The 17,059-nt window shown below is 42.6% G+C and overlaps 2 protein-coding genes across 5 annotated transcripts; both read left to right on the top strand.

Moving 5' to 3' along the window:
• Positions 1-28: 28 nt before the first annotated feature.
• On the top strand, positions 29-4,593 carry txndc15 (thioredoxin domain containing 15). Of its 2 annotated transcripts, none has more exons than XM_061751664.1 (6): positions 29-256; positions 1,855-2,150; positions 2,214-2,351; positions 2,760-2,923; positions 3,128-3,258; positions 3,327-4,593. In XM_061751664.1, the coding sequence occupies exons 1-6, from the start codon at positions 169-171 to the stop codon at positions 3,521-3,523; spliced, it is 1,014 nt and encodes a 337-aa protein (XP_061607648.1). In that variant the 5' UTR covers positions 29-168; the 3' UTR covers positions 3,524-4,593. The 2 variants fall into 2 exon arrangements, with proteins under 2 accessions (XP_061607648.1, XP_061607647.1); XM_061751663.1 differs by lacking the exon at positions 29-256 and adding an exon at positions 324-1,714.
• A 130-nt stretch (positions 4,594-4,723) lies between these two features.
• On the top strand, positions 4,724-16,704 carry LOC133467149 (pterin-4-alpha-carbinolamine dehydratase 2-like). 3 transcript variants are annotated; one of them, XM_061751666.1, is made up of 5 exons: positions 4,724-4,981; positions 5,653-5,784; positions 14,128-14,208; positions 14,774-14,865; positions 15,469-16,704. In XM_061751666.1, the coding sequence occupies exons 1-5, from the start codon at positions 4,871-4,873 to the stop codon at positions 15,509-15,511; spliced, it is 459 nt and encodes a 152-aa protein (XP_061607650.1). In that variant the 5' UTR covers positions 4,724-4,870; the 3' UTR covers positions 15,512-16,704. The 3 variants fall into 3 exon arrangements, with proteins under 3 accessions (XP_061607650.1, XP_061607649.1, XP_061607651.1); XM_061751665.1 differs by lacking the exon at positions 15,469-16,704 and adding an exon at positions 15,075-15,443; XM_061751667.1 differs by lacking the exon at positions 15,469-16,704 and having other exon boundaries at positions 14,774-15,049.
• Positions 16,705-17,059: the final 355 nt, after the last annotated feature.

Here is a 17,059-nt window from a genome sequence, read left to right as displayed (position 1 = left end):
GACGACCTATTACCGTAATGCCTAGTATGAACAAAATTAGGGGCGGCTGGCTTGACTGCTATTTTTCGAGTGGAGGCTGGCTTGACCGCAGTGTAGTTTCCTTGCACCTCACCGAGTTAAACATGTCTGAACAGGAGCTGGACACAACTATTATTTTCTGAAAAAAATATGTTGGGCATAATTTCGACGACTCTCAAACCGTCTTATGTTTTTCTATATATCTTGGTGTTGAGCTTTTCGTCGGTAGCATCGGACGGTAAGTGACGGCTAGCTTAGCAGGCGCCTTGATAGCAAAACATTACGGTTTGAACGCAAATTTAACGCTTATTGTTGTGGATAAAAAGTATTTTTCCACACGTTATTTATATCATCAGTTAGCTTTCACGACGTGAGTCGTGATATGTGCCTTTGTTTCGTAGTTTTCGACTGCTGCCGTCACTGGCCACAACATTAGGCACACCGGCTACCGATCTGTTTGAAAAAGAAAAAAAGAAATCCTGCTTTTTACAAATTTGGTATCATATTATAAACACTAATTAGAATGGTATCTCTCAAAACAGAGCTTTGTTAATAGTCTTTTTCTTTAAAAAAAAAAAAAAAGCCATAATTAAAATGATTAGCGGGAAAACGATTAATTTATTTTAACGTCAAATGATTGTAATGACAACTTAATCATTTGTACTCGTAGCTCATACATCAGAACAAGTCCATTTCATTGAAGTTAGGCGGTAACGTGTATAAATGGGGTCGAAAAGTATCTTAAGTGTGTAGTTTAGTCATAGTACTCATAAAGGAGACAGACGTAACATTATTATGCATTCCCCCCCCCCATAATTTAATTTCGAGTCCTGTCGCGAAAAACCGCAACTAATTGACACAACACTAAAAATTAACAGTTTAAACCGTAACTATATCACAAACTATAATCGTCAAACACTTGAACATAATTTCAAAGTAATTTGACAAAATTACCCTCCAAAAATGACTTTATTTGATATTAAAAAGAAAAAAAACCCTCCACGAACGACCAGGCTAACCTTAACTTCTCATCGACTCAGTGGAGATGTATTACTTTAACATACTTCCTTGACACCAATTTCTATCGAGACTGAGCTTTGGTGCCATCTTGTAAGCGAATACTGGTAGATTCGAAAGAAAAAAAAAACGCGTACATTTGTAAATAATGAAACACAAATAGGCAATGGATTACTAGACAAGCAATCAAAAAGTACGTTTTCCATGATATAGTATTCGCCTGTTATTTGTGGCATGAATAATGTAAATCCATAAATAATTGACGTCCACCCAAAAAGGTTTGTCATTGCCCGTAGAGGACACAAGATGGCAGAAAAGTACTTTCCATCCATCCATTTTCTGAGCCGCTTCTCCTCACTAGGGTCACAGGCGTGCTGGAGCCAATCCCAGCTGTCATCGGGCAGGAGGCGGGGTACACCCTGAACTGGTTGCCAGCCAATTGCAGGGCACATACAAACAAACAACCATTCGCACACACAGTCATGCCTACGGGCAATTTAGAGTCTCCAATTCATGCATGTTTTTGGGATGTGGGAGGAAACCGGAGTGCCCGGAGAAAACCCACGCAGGCACGGGGAGAACATGCAAAGTCCACACAGGCGGGGCCGGGGATTGAACCCGGGTCCTCAGAACTGTGAGGCTGACGCTCTAACCAGTCGTCCACCGTGCCGCCAGAAAAGTACTTTATTATTATTTATTTATTTTTAAATAAGGCTTTAAATAAGACTGCTACATTCACTTCAACATAATTCCTTTGCCACAAGATGCCCTGAAAGCAGTATTTATATGACTCTTTTAATATCCCATTTTCTTTCCCAGAGCACAATGGGTCGCTGCTGTCCGAAGAAGAAGAGGCAGTGACGTCCCGCTCTGAGGGCGTCCCTGAATTTGCCGAGGACGAGGATCCGAGGTTACTCAAGCGTCAGTTCAAGACGGCGGAGATCGCCGACGCCGTGATGGGCACCGAGGCCCCCGTCGACCCGTCCGACTTGGAGTCTCTCTTCCCCAAGAATGTCAAGGACTTCCTGGCGGGCTTCTCGCCGCCTTGCGACGACAACGGCGGCGAGTGTCCCGCTCCGGTTGCCGAGGACGACAGTGCCGAGACGTCCCAGCGGGTAAGAGGAGAAGTCATTGGTTGTACGTGCGGGCCTGTTCCGAACAACGTACCGGTCGTTTAGGTGACGTTGGACATGGTCCACGCTCCCGCCGCCGAGGAGAAGAACACGGAGGCCGCCAAGACCTTCAAGGTCAACTGCGAGCAGAGGAACATCAGCGACGTGGACTCCTTGGCCGTCAACGTCCTCAACGCATCGCAGGTTACACACCTCCACCACATTTCATTGAATTGAGGTCGATGGCATAATTGTGCACACCCTCTTATAAATGGGGATGCGGCTGTGTTCAGAATCACCATTATTTGGGGTTAATTAAAAACCCTTTAAATGGTGGCAGTTGTGTGCCGAGTCCCGTTTAACACGAGCTTGAATGGGAGTGGTTCATTCTGAGCACAGCCACATCCCCGGTTGTCCGAGGGTGTGCACAGTTATGCAACCACATTATGTCAGTTATTTTTACTTACCCTCTTGAAAAGATAGTTTTCAATGGAGTTATTGAATTGAACAAAGGCCTGCTGGCTAATACACAGACTGCAATTGCGTAATTAAACACACCCCAAACAGTGGCCGCACTGTTTGCATAAAGAGTCATGGTGGTGTTCCCGTCAGGACCTGATGGAGTTCCTGAACGCCAACGGTACCGAGTGCTCCGTGGTGCTGTTCTTCACAGGCTGGTGTCAGTTCTCGGCCGGCCTGGCGCCCCATTTCAACGCCCTGCCTCGGGTCTTTCCCGCCGTGCACTTCCTGGCCCTGGACGCCTCGCAGCACAGCAGGTGACCGCCCGCCGCGCACTCCGTACCGACGCGTGTTAAATGTCCAGGAGAACGCAGCTTGTAGAGCACGCCGACAGTCAATGGCTGCCAACCGCAGGCTTCCCCCAAATAGCGATCAAAACATAAGAACAGAGTAAAATCCATCTTGCCATAATTAGTACCATTTAAAATAATAGTTTTTTTTTTTTTTTTTTGACCCATCAGCCTGTCGACCCGATTCGGGACGGTGGCGGTCCCCAATATCCTTCTCTTCCAGGGAGCCAAACCTATGGCCCGCTTTAACCACACGGAGAGAACCCTGGACATGCTTGCCTCCTTCATCACCAACCAGACGGGTGAATACAAACTTAGAAGTGGACATAAAAAAAAAAGGCATACTAATCGACAGATTAAACATTTATAGGGTTGGAGGCGGGGCCGGAGAGGAACGTGACAGACGCCGACCGCCTGGGCCCCCTGGCCAGCGTGCCGGTGAAGAGCGTCGACTGGATGCTCGTCTTCTCGGTGCTCTTCATCGCCGGCTTCACCACCTACGGGATCCTGCGCACCGACAGCGTCCGCTGGCTCATCCCGGGCCAGGAGCACGAACATCAGGACTGAAACGCTCGCTGACTGACTGACACTGGATTGAATGGATTTTTCATGATGCTTTCATGAACGACGTTTCCGTTAGAGGTGGTGTGTTGAGGCTTTATAAATGTGGGTTGCTGAGTTTAAAAAAAAAAAGTTGCAGCTGCTCCTCCCTGGCCAGTCCCTCAAGGACTGTGATAGTAAGTGTGAGCGGGGGGAGGCGATGCATATCGGCCAACAAATTCTCAGCCAGGTCAAGTCATCATCGGAAGCGAAATCTTTAGTTTGACGCGATCTGATGTTCAACAAACTGTGTTTAATTGTCAAACTTTGATGCACCAGTGATTTTATTACATTTCTATGAGTGTCTCTAAATGGAGTGAATTTTGTAGATGTTTCATAAGCAGTGTTGGGGAGTAACTCATCTCATTTTACTACTAGATTATGTAATTTAATTTAATTTAATTTAATTTTTCATTGCAATCCATTACATTACTGGGATAAACTGTTTAATTAAATTAGTTGCTTTTGGAAATGTCCATAATTCCAATTTGAGCTACATTTGAAAAATAGCTACAAAAGCTAAGAGTTTGTTTTTTGTTTCCCCATATCCTTTCCTCCTCCGAAAGCCGACGCTTGTGATTGGCTCTCTCTGGTCATGTGCCATTAAGCTGTAGTGTCAAACGTGACCTATTTTCCAATTTTCACCTCCAAGCGTCACCTTGTGGTGCAGTCGAATAGTTTGTCTGAGATTTGCAAAAGGTTAGACTCATAGTTACACTTTTGAACAGTTTCATCTTTATAATTTAGACTTTTTTTTTTTTTTTTTGAACATTAACTTATCTGGGTTGTCATATGAAGTGATATTGTCTAAATTGTGCACATTTGTCTTTTGTCAACATGGTATAATGTTTTCCACATACTGTGCACATAATGCAACAAACAAATTTTTTAAATTATGTATTGACAGTTCATCATGTTATCAGTTTATTCGGGTTTAGAGAAAATATAATTCCAAAGTAGTGATCTATGGTAGATCCAAGGGCCCTGTTGATGCATTCATCCAGAATAAAGAAAGTTATTATCAAAATCTAATCAAATGTAATTGGTTATATTACTTCGAGAAAGTAGTTGAAATACTAACACCACTCGAACATTTTCAACAGGGTAACTTGTAATTGTAACCAACTACATTTCCAAAGCACTGTTCATAGAGATTCACATGACCTGGCATAGAGAACGTGGTGATTTTAATCAGGCAGTGCAGTGAACAGCTCCAGTGCAGAGTGAGAGGTTAAGTAGTGGATGTGACATTTTTGTGAGGGTACTAGTTGACCAGTGAGTGGAGGTGGAAGACAACCTTGTGAACTCCACAGCATGTCCTGGTTAATATTTAGCCCGGCAGCGAGCAGCCTTTGGCCCCGCGGTCTGCTCAGCCTAAGCGGTCTCAATCTGGCTCCCCTCTCCAGAAAGTACTCTTCTAAAATGGTGAGTAAATGATAACAATGTCCGCCTGTTTTGTTTTTATGAGTAGTAGATCTATTCCGCCCGCGTGCCCGTCCTGTGACGTACTACTTCCGCCTGACTCCTTCGGCAAAAGCTGTTGAATTAATAAAAACATATTGCGGTCCTAAAGTACTGCGATTCAACCCAATTGTGGACTATTTTCGACTATTTTTGTAGTCCGGGTTTTGATCGGCTTTAAAATGTGGACAATATGATGGCAGTTAATTGACATGTTTAAACTTTCGTCAGTGTTTTCCGTGGAAGCTGCGGGACCACCGGCGACGTCTTAAATGTGCTCATTTCTATTCCGTTTTTTTTAATCGCATCTTTACGACGCCGAATTGAAGAATGCGTCATAAAATATCGCAACATCACCTTGAGTTGTTGGGAAGTTGAGGTTTTAATTTGAAAAAAATAGTGTTGTATGTTTTTTAAGATTAACTATTTGGTCATAGCTGGTCATTCGTTCGTTGGTTGCAGCCCGCCAGGCGTGTTGGTTTTCATTGTGAATGGCGTCACACTGCCCTCTAGTGGATCCAGCAGTCATAGCAATCACAAAACCTTTCAATAAATAAGGGTTTTGGAATTGATTGACATTTTGATTTCCTACTTGGTATATGCGCAAAATGTGTTAAAAATGTGTTTGTGCGCAGTCGTCGGAATCTCATTGGCTCAACCCGGCTGACCGAGACCAGCACGTGATGGAGTTGAGGGCCACGGGCTGGATGGAGGTGGAGGACCGTGACGCCATTTTCAAGGAACTTCACTTTAAAACCTTCAACCAGGTGAGTTCACCATATTCAAATTTACAGGCAAAACGTAATTGCAAAAGTTGCAGTTTTCATCGTATGTTGTGGGCGGAGGTTGGTGCAAAGTTCAGTGATTTACTGTGAAACATAAAAACCTTGTAGAGGGCTGAGTGTACATTTCTTCAGATTTTTTTTCCCTTTTGCTTAAAGAAAAATGACAATGATACCAGTCAAAATGAGTTTTGCTTTTTTAAAAAAATTTTTTCACCTTCTTGGGTTTGCGTTATTTATCCTGATAGCAAATAAGCTTTGAAATCTTTTTCCCCCAGTGTTAACTTGCAAAATATTCCACAGAAATAATAATGATGATAGAAATAGAATATTTTCCCATCATCTACAAGGAAAACACAATAATGTTTAAATGTACAACAGTTTATATGTTCAGTGCACTGAAGCATTACAGCTATCCATTTTTAACAGAACAGGCTTACACTAATGTATCTAACCTAACTAGTTTCACTCAGTCTAAAAAAAATATATATATATATATATCCAGACTTCCAATCTTGAGGCGATACAATGCCACACGGCTCCCGCAGAGTGAGTAAAAGAGGCAGAGTTCTAGATTAATAGATTTGTTCTTTTGAATCAGTTAATAATGCTGAAAATAACAGATCGCATGAGGACAGACCAGTAGTATTGATTTGTGAAATCACATGTAATGACAAATTTATGCAGAAAATTGAAGAAACTACAAAGGGTTCACATTCTTTTTCCTCTTATTGTAAGAGGTTTCTGCCCGACAGCGTCCAATTGTTGAGTGTCATTCTTGTTAAACTTATGGAACTTTTTCTACTATAACTATTTTATATACAGTATTGTTTTTTTTTTTTTTTGTGGCCTTATCAGTGGTGTAAAAAAAGTTTATTCTGTAACAGTAGCAGTGCAAACAATAAAGTTTAATAGGTGACATTTAAAGACACTCAACAGAAACTAGTTCTATTGTTTAAAAAAAAAAACACCCAAGTTGTTATCTAAAATTTGGTTGGAGCGCTCAAGGCCACTTAGCGGACTTCCTCTAATCCCACCGCTTGTTTTAGCCCCTGGAAAGCGTGCTGTTTTTACACTTGGTCATGTTTGAAGTGGGGGGGCCGCCTCCCCCCGCCGACCGCCTCCTCCTCTCCCCTTACCGCCGTGCGTCGTCCCGCGTTAGGCTGACACGAGCCAGGTGGCCGTTCCTTTCGCAAACAAATCAAATTGGTTAAAAAGTTTCATCTGGCCAGCGTTTTGAAAGAAATGTCATCCTCGCAGGCCCGGTGTTGTCCCAGTCTGGACAAACCTTGGCAAAACATTTGTGGTGAAGCTCATTTTTCATCATTTTAGAAATAAATCAGACTCACAGAGAGCTAGTTTTTTTTTTTTTTTTTTTTTTTAACCACAAAACAAAAAAGAGCTTCTCATGAAAACGACAATTCAAATTTGGATACTTCGCACAGAAGCTCAACACGGGAAGATGAGTTCCATCCATGTCCTGCGGAAACAGGAGTTTAGAACATTCAGAGAGAGCTTGTGCCATCCCATTAAAAACGTAGAACCACAGAAGGATGGTGGGAAAAACAGGTGATGACAATCTTAGACCAGAAAAAAGGCAACAACGGATTGCTCTCACATCCACCAATAAATACATATTAATAAAATTTTATTTAACTACAATACAATGATAAATGCATAACATAATCTTAAACTAAAACTTACTAACTAAAACAAAATGTAGAATAAATAAACACAATTTACTGTAATAATCTATAAATTTACTCACTAGAGTAACTCAAATGTATTTTTTAAATAATACATTTAACAAATTTAACCATTTTAAAGAATATAAAATAGAATACGAATTGAGATTTTACAGAATGGAATGACTAAAATGAAGACATAATTAACAGAATTTTATAAAATGTAAGTGAAGTCCAATGATTACTGTACACTGTCAGAGATTTCCTTGTTCCACTTCCCCTGGTTGCCTTTAGGGGGCGTTCGAGCTGCACTCCCCATCCAAAAGGGCCCAAAGTGAACCGTTTCCAGCTGGAGTTGCTTGCGAGTCCCCCGAGTTTATTTTCCTTTGATTAGAGCGAGTGGAAAGTGTCGGGCGTCCTCTCCGCCAGTAGCCCACTTTTCCTCATCAGGCTCGCTAGCAGCTAATGCGTTTCGAGAGGCGGAGTCCGCTTGTATTGGAAACACGCTAGTGTAAAGGCGTCCTTTTTTTAATAAATAGATTCATGTTAGTTTTTAAAAGTGGCTGCAGTTGTTTACAGTTGCGACCATCTGCTTCGCGTTTGGCCGCGACCTTTCTGTTTGGAGTGGACGCCGCACGCAAACTCTCGGGGATTACTGTGCTGTATGTATGAAAGAACATACATTAGATTTTTTAAAATGACATCCGAGTCGGGAATGCAGACCGTTTGATGCTCCTCAACAAAGAAGTCCTGTCTGTTATTGTTATTCTTCCAGTAGCGCCACCTGGAAAGTTAGAAAAATAGAAAAAGAAAAAAAACTCCAGACGCCAGTTTCACAGATCGACACGAAATTGGGTGGATGTTTCGATTACGACAGCGTGCACAGCAGGAAGTCGTCCATTTTGGTTTGAAGCAGCCATTTTGGACCAACTCCTTTTAGTCTCTGGAAGGTTTGAAAAATTCCGCCCCCAACATCCGTTTAACCAATTGACATCAAATTGTGAGGGCATGTCTGCTACAGCGAGACTCCACAAAAAGTCTCAAGGACCCATGCCCCGAATTGAAACAGAAGTCGGCCATTTTGGTTGGAAGCGACCGTTTTTAGGATTCCACACATAGTTTCCAGGCAGGACGCGCCCCACTGAAACAGGATTGGCTCCTGCACGGCGGGAAGGGCAGACTACGCAGATGTAACGAGATGACCATCCCAAATATGTATCACGAAATAAAAACAAAGAGCTTTGTTATGGTTGGGTTCAGGGCTAGGTTGGGGCTTAAGGCGGGTTAGGATGGGTTAAGGTTAGGATGAGGGTGGGTTAGTGGGGAACATTAACGCCGCCACACTTGAGTCACATACAGTACTTCTTTTCCTGTCTGGAAGCAGTAGGACGTGTTCTACCCGGATACAGCGGCCAATCATAGTGCAGCGGCGCGTCTCCTGGAGCCTGTAATATTGGAGCAGGGCGTGTCCTGCCTGGAAACTATGTGGGAATCCTAGTAACGCGCCATTTAGGGTGAATTCTTTTACTAGTTCCCCCGGGAAAGTTAGAAAAATTTTCAGCCCCCAGTACCAGTTTCACTGATTGACACCAAATTAGATGTTTTTGACAACAGTAGGCACAAAAAAGTCTCAAGGATCCATGTTCCAAATTAAACAAGAAGTCCGCCATTTGGGTTCAAAGCAGCCATTTAAGGCAAATTCCTTCAGTTAGCCCTCCTGGAAAGTTGGAAAAAAATCAGCCCGCAGCATGAGTTTCACCGACTGGCACTGAAGTGGGTGGACGTGTCTACTACAACTAAATGCCCGGAAAAAGTCTCATGGACCCATGCAAGAAATGGAACAGGAAGTGGGCTGTTCTGGTTTGAAGCAGCCATTTTGGGTGATTTCCTTTAGTAATACTCCCTAGAAAGTTGGTCAATTCAGCTCTGAACACCTGTTTCATCGTTTGGCACCAAATCAGAATCATCTTTGTTTGCCAAGTATGTCCCACAAACGCACAAGGAATTTGTCTCCGGGGGTGGGAGCCGCTCTAGTACGACAGACAGACAGTCAATTGACAGAGAATACTTTTGAGACATAAAGACATAGAGAAAAACAGTCGCTGAGCAATGAAAGGTTGCTAGTAATCTGGTAATGCCGGTACAATTATTCTATAATTTTTTTGACAATCCTCTAGCAATTAGAGCTGTTTGAATGACTAATGTAGCAATAGTCCGCTGCAATGACCATTGTCCAAAAGGGCGCCGAGACTTCAAGGAGTGTACGCAGTTCAAAGTGACGAGTAGCGCGATCATCTGGGACAATGTCAATTGTGCAAATGTTGCAGATACTCCTCAGTCAGTGTGCAGGTGGGGCAGATGCTGCTCTGGCAGCAGTGGTCAACAACAGATATGCAAATAGCGCAACGTGGCGAGACTACTACAGTGAGTGCACAAGTAACGTATAATTGAACCATTTTGGTTTGAAGCAGCCACTTGGAACTAACAAGAGCGGCCACTCTCACACATAAAAAGAAATTGCATAGAGCAGACACAGAGTGCAGTAAACACTATACGGAGTAACACGGCAGCCGCTCTTGCACTTTGACGCTAAACATATACCGCCTCGAGATTTTCACGGTTTTGCCGTGTTCAGCAGTATGGCATGAATGGAAGCGTCCACCCGCCCAGAAACATAATGGTAGAGCCCACCTGTCCATCATCCTCCGTGAACCAGGAAGTCGCCCGTGAGCTAACAAGCAGATGGAGACCGAGCAGATGGACTTTTGTTAACAAAAGCCTTCGCTGAGGTCACGTTGGCTGCGCCAGCTGGAAGCTTCTGGAAGTACAAATGAGACGTAAGAGGCGCGGTCCTCGTCATCGACTTCGTTGGCCGCCGCTGTCCGTTCAAGTCGTTCCAAGAGGGGCGTGGCCACGTGCTAACCATCGGGTGCGTGTTTGGCGTCCCGACAAGAATGTTCGTCCATGTGTTCGTGCGTTTGTACACGCGGCCCGACGAGAGGCAAGGCGCAATCTGCATGCACTTAGTCCTGGCAAGGCAGAGCGGGCGCTCGTCTTAAGCCCCCTTTTGGACGGCGCGACGGCGGAAAGCCGATCTGTAAATAACAGACATGTGTTCCTTCCAGGCGGCGGCCGCAGTCGGAGTGTCTCATCCCGTGTTGTGTGACAATCACGCCGTAATAGCTGCAAAATGGCCGATTGGGGGGGGGCTGGTGTGGTTCTGATTATTGGAGGTGGGGGCCTGCGCAGCATCACGTCAAATTAGCCGATCTTGACAGCTACGCTGCCAGAGAGGAAGTGGCGACCGGTGTTTTGTACGTCTTTTTCACTAAGAGCTTTCTTCTGGTTTCTGATTGGCTGAAATGACATTAGGTTCAGTTCCCACTCAGCCAACGAAATCTGATTGGCTGAACCGGCGTCATTTTAGTCAGTGATGGTTGATGCGCGCACTTTTTTTTTTCCCCCCCTCATAATCTTCACGCCAATTACACATAACTTGCACATGTACCGAATGCAGTCGGAATTAAAAAGTTGCCTATTTTTGACAAAAGCTGTAATGTTATAACATTTTTTTGTAAAAAAAAAAAACAATTATAATAATAATTATGCAAACAAAATCTTTATTTTATTTATTTTTTTGTAAAAAAAAAAAAGAACTTAGTCATAGTCTCAAAGTCATATGAGAATAAAGTCTCATTTAAAGTCAAAGTATGCTTTTTAAAGTCAAAGTTGAAAGAGGTAAGTAGTATCTCAAGTGACTTTAACAGATACAAGTTTATTCACAAACTATAAGACTTCTTTATTCTCTAAAACAAAGCCCTATACAGTGGACCCCTGCATACTCGCCTTTTGGCACCTGTGCATTTACCAGTTCGAGGAATAACATTTTTTTTAAATTTTTTTTTTCAGTTTTTGTTGTTGTTGTTGTTGTTTTTTTGTTTTGTTTTTTGGGGCGGAACCAATCCCGAAAATGCTCATTGGTGGTTTATCCCCGCTTATTCAATAATTTTTTTGGGGGGGGGATTTAAATTATGATTATTTTTTTCAATTAAATTAAAATGGGCATCAATTACCCGCAGATTTTTGCTATTCGTGGTCCGTGAAAATCGGGGCTCCACTCCAAAATATATACGCCATGACTGCAACTGACTGGCATCCAGTCCAGGGTGTCGTCCAAAGTCAGCTGTGATAGGCTACAGCTCCTTGCGACCGGTTTGTCAAAAGTTGCTGATTCGCCGTGAGAAGACGAAACTGTAATGCGTCAAGTCCACCGGGTGCAGCGGTGCATGCTGGGTAGACAAAGCATTGACTGGCCGAGTCCTTGACCCCTGTTGACATGGTCCCGTGTCCAAGTGGGGGGCCGTTAGCAGTGACCCCGCCCCCGGTCCACCACTTGGCCGCCATTGTGTCCCGCCGCTCCTGTTACTGCCCCCGAGGGAGAAGGCCGATGTCTGGCAGCCTCTTTGGACATTCAATTCCCAATCATTTGTACGTTGGGATTAGTGGACCTCCACCCACCTTACGCCCCCCCCACCCTCATGTTTGTCTCCCAGATCTGCATCTTCTTCTCAGGGTTCATGTTGCGTCCCGCTGCTTCTTCTTTAGTTTCACATTCCACTCCCCTCTAAACCTGAGCTTTGTGCTCACCTCCCACAATGTTAGGCACACCTGTAAAAGCTAATGACCTCAAACAAAAATGTTATTTTTACAAGATTACTTACATAATCGCAAACATTTATTGTCGCTATGATGAAAATGGGCTAGCACTGTTCGTAATGTACAGTAAGTGTGACCTGCTTATAACGTCAGGCTAAGAAGAAAGATACCATGGAAATTGTCATTTCCTGTTGACGAGCTAGCTATCTGCGAGCTTTGAAGCAAATTACTACTTCGTCAAACGTGTGTAATATTTGCAACAATTTTTCCAATGGATTTAATTTAGCTATGATCAAAACGGGCTAACGCTTGTAATGTAAGTGCAACATGCTAATTGCGTTAGCAATTTCGATAAGGCTAAGAAGAATTGTCGTTTTGTGCTGAGGAGCTAGCTGCCTGCTAGCTTTGAAGCAAATTACTTCTGCCGTCAAACGTACGTGATAATCCCAGGAATTTTTCAATCGGTCAAGCGATGATCAAAATGGGCTAACGCTGTTCTTAATGTATGACGTGCTAATTGTGTAGCGGGATCGCTAAGGCAAAGAAGAAACATACCACGGAAATTGTTGCGTTGCTGACTGCAAGCCTCGAGGTGAATTACTTCGTCTGTCAAACGAACGTCATAATCTCAACTATTTTCTCAATCGGTCAAATCGTGCAGCTTGGCTCAAGATCGGCCAATGCTTTTCGCAACGTATGTGCTAACTAACGCCATTAGCAGTTCCACGAAAGAGAAACGATCAACAAACACAAACCCCATTGGACGTTGTGTTTTTTTGCGTACAGGAAGCAGAGCACTCAATCCAATTGGACAACAGCTGACACGACGCCGACATAATGCAGACCCCGTCGGACGCCAAATTGGTGGCAGCCAGGTCAAGTTGCAGGAATATGCCAATTACTTAAATTGATCGGCAGGGCTTGATAACCAATTGGACGCCCGGGCCGCCAGCTCGTGTTACGCCTTCGGACTCAGAGCGTGGAATTTGTACGGGGGGTGGGAAGAAAAAAAAAAGAACCTGCCTAATGCAATTTCCTGTACGAGTAATGGTGTTTGGTGATGTCAGGTGGCACGGGGCAGCCGTGTAAACAATGGCCTTTCAGTTGATCTAATTAGGCAGGGAGGAAGTGTTTAGGGGCTTAATTGAGATTGCAGTGGGAAATTGCTCCGAAATGGGCCCGGACGGCCAGCCAGCGCTTTCCTCGCGGTGGGCAATGACGAGGGATTTCGCTCGGGACTTTGTAGATAATTGCAAGAAGCGTAATGGCTGCATGGGTCCTGATTGGAGAGCGCCACATGCCAAACGCCAAATATGAAGCGTGCGTGTGCAGGCGTGTGCTCGCCGTTTCCTGTGTCGGATGCCCTCGTGTTTGTCTCCAAAAAGAAGCTTGGAACAGGAAGTATGTTTTTTTTTTTTTTTTTTGGTTTTATTTTTAACGGTATGCCAAGTTAGTTCTCTTTTTTTATTTGGATTATTCTTTTTTTTATAAATCGCGATTTCATTCACATTTTGGTCGTTTTTAATGGAAATTATAAGGGAATGATTTTGTCAATTGTTCACAGATTTTCGCAATTCACGGTCAGGCTTGGTCCCTTTCCCCCACAAATATTGTGCTAACTTGTTAAAAAAAAAAAAAAAATAGTTCTAAGAAAATCTTTTTCAATTTGATTTCCTGTTAACATTTTTAATGTTCTCAATATTTATTTGAATATATTTTTTCAAGTTCTTTATTTTATCGTAAATATTGTAATTTTCATTTTTTTTTCACTGATACATAAACTGACTGGAAATGTAATTAAAATTGTTCAGTTTAAAGGTTTGCCAGGTGTTCATTTAAAATAAAGTAGTATATTTTGAGTGGAGTGATCATTTTTTTAAAGGGCAGTTACATCCCTTTAATGTAATTATAATTATACAAGAAAAAACGTTATGAGAAGAATATGACAGCTGTTGTATTGTGGTGTTGATCTCGTATGCTGGTTCAGGCGTTCGGCTTCATGTCGCGTGTGGCGCTGCAGGCGGAGAAGATGAACCATCACCCCGAGTGGTTCAACGCTTACAACAAGGTGAACCTCAACACGCACGCACACGTGTCGTCGTGGCGATTGTAACGGTTCACGCGCAGTCATAGCGCACGACGCGTGACACACTCCAAATTATGAAATTACGCTGCAAGACGTAACTTTGTTTCCATGCAATTGTATTTTGTTAGTAAGACAAAAAAATTATGTTGGCCGAACTTCAGATTTTTTTTGTTCCGGCAAATTAAAAATAATTGCGGGGAACTATCTGACATTTAAGGTACTTTTATTTAAATTTATTTCATTTCAATGTTTTTTTTTTATTTTAATTTTTTATTTTTATTGTTGTATTTATTTTTACTTTATCAAAAAATATATAGTTCATTCTTAGCCACTCAGAACCCTGAAGAAAGTAATTTCGGGAAAAGGTGCATAAACAACAATGGTAAATCCAGCAAACATGAAATGCTGTTAGAATTGACAATAAAGGTTAATAAACACGTGTTCCTAAAAAGATAAACTAAATGCCAAAATGAATATACATGGGTAAATACTGTTGCCATCCAATGAAAATGGTGTGTGTGTGTGTGTGTGTGTGTGTGTGTGTCAGGTGCACATCACGTTGACCACACACGACTGCGGCGGGCTGTCCAAGCGAGACATCAAGATGGCTAAGTTTATCGACAAAGTTGCTCTTTCCATGTAATTTTCTTCTACTGTTATTATTATTATTGGAATTATTATTTATTTGTGTGCGTGTTTGATGGCGGTCGTTTCCCAAAGACTTAGCGGCGTTAGCATTCCCCTGTGCTGGTTGCAAGTCATTAGTATCTTGTTTTGTACTTGGTCAGCGATTTGTGCGAATAAATGTGATTTTTGCCAAAGATTTTGATATTTTTTTTTTTTTCCAGCGTCACGTCGCAACGACTCCTTTCTCAACTGTTGTCCTGTTTAATGGCCGGCTACGCCTTGCCGAAAGGGCGAGGCTAGCTAGTCAGGCTCGTTGGCAGCACTGCCGGGCCTCATCAGTAGCGTCATGTTAGCATTTTGAGCTAACAGTGACTTGGAATAATTTTGCGGATAATACAAATATATTGCTCATCGACAAAGGTGTGCCTGTTAATGTTTGATGGATTCAAACGGGGACGGCCGCATGGCTTAATCTATCACAGCGTTATTTTACAGATCCTATAATATCTTGGCGCAGACAAAAATGTCTAGAGATTTTTCTTTTTTGACTACATGGACGACTGCATAGCTTTATTAAAAAAAAAATGTTTCTTCCATTATTTTTTTGCCAATCAGAAACCTGAAGACGGCAATTTCTGGAAGAGGTGCATTAAAATGATGGCCACACCGTGTTATCCATTTTTATTATTTTTTGCAATTAAACTATCCATCCATCCATTTTGTGAGCCGCTTCTCCTCACTCGGGTCGCGGGCGTGCTGGAGCCCATCCCAGCTGTCATCGGGCAGGAGGCGGGGTACACCCTGAACTGGTTGCCAGCCAATCGCAGGGCACATACAAACAAACAACCATTCACACTCACATTCACACCTACGGGCAATTTAGAGTTGTCAATGAACCTACCATGCATGTTTTTGGGATGTGGGAGGAAACCCACCCAGGCACAGGGGAGAACATGCAAACTCCACACAGGCGGGGTCGGGGATTGAACATCGGGCCTCAGAACTGTGAGGCAGACGCGCTAACCAGTCGCTCACCGTTCCGCCTTCTATGGAACTAATTTAATGAAGTAAAAAATAAAAATGTCCATTATTATTTTATAATCTATTTTTACCCAATCAGAAACCTGAAGAAACATATTTAGGAAAAGATGAGGTATTCATTAATTTATTGACTTTTGCCGAATAAGAAACCTAAAGAAACGTGCATTAAAATGATTTTGCGGACAACCGCATAGCTTTATCCATTTTTGTTTTATTTTTATGTTTGCCAATCAGAAAACACAACTACATATTTTTGGGGGGAAATGCACATTAAAATGACTTTGCGGATGACCACAAAGCTTTATCTATTCCCAAGCTCACAATCACAGACCATTATTTTACAGATAGTAATAATAAGCACAGTGCTTATCTTTAAGCAAATAAAGACGTGCCTATTATTTTTGGCGACTTCAAGCGACTATGCGGTCGACCGCATAGCTTTATCCTGAGCCTGCGTTTTTCAGGATTCGTTTGAGGGTTTTGGCAGTAGGGTGTGAATTGGGGGTGGGAGGGGAAGCTCTGATTTACATTTGATTGTCTCTCGACCCTGACTGAGTCTGAACCAGAAGATCAATCAAGAAGAAGAAGAAGAAGAAGCCACATCAGCAATACTCTGCTCCAAAGAGGGCTTCTCCAGACAAGAGCGCTCACTCGGTGCAACGGCTGAAAACCGGCTTATCTTAGAAAACAAAAATACTGAATACCGTGATGACGCTCTTATGACGGATAAGCATTTGCTTAAACAACAGACTATTGTAATATATTTAGTGCACTTTTTGTGTTCTTGAATAAAATGTATTGAAACATGAATGACGTTTTCTTACATTTATTATTAAAACAATGGTTAGCGTTGAATTTGTAAAGTCACTTTCAGGCTTGGGTTGTTTCTGCGAAAGACTACTTTTGATACTAGTTAGAGGTGCAACCAACACGAAAACCAAAGCGCTCTTGGAAATGACGTGAAACATTTCAGAACAACAAAGACGTTAATTGTGGGGTGAGAAGTGGAAGGTTTTAGACTGGTCAAGTCAATCCCCAGACTCAAACCCTAGAGAGAATGCATTTTGCCTGCAAAATAAATTGAACTGAACTTCTTTCAGATTGTGATTGTGATTCAAGTATTTGGTTTCCATTTTTATGGTGAAAAAGGCCGAATAAAACTCCC

Source organism: Phyllopteryx taeniolatus, chromosome 17, assembly GCF_024500385.1.
Source record: "Phyllopteryx taeniolatus isolate TA_2022b chromosome 17, UOR_Ptae_1.2, whole genome shotgun sequence".
Taxonomy (NCBI): domain Eukaryota; kingdom Metazoa; phylum Chordata; class Actinopteri; order Syngnathiformes; family Syngnathidae; genus Phyllopteryx; species Phyllopteryx taeniolatus.
The sequence above is the reverse complement of the archived record's forward strand: the minus strand, read 5'-3'. Positions and strand labels throughout refer to the sequence as shown.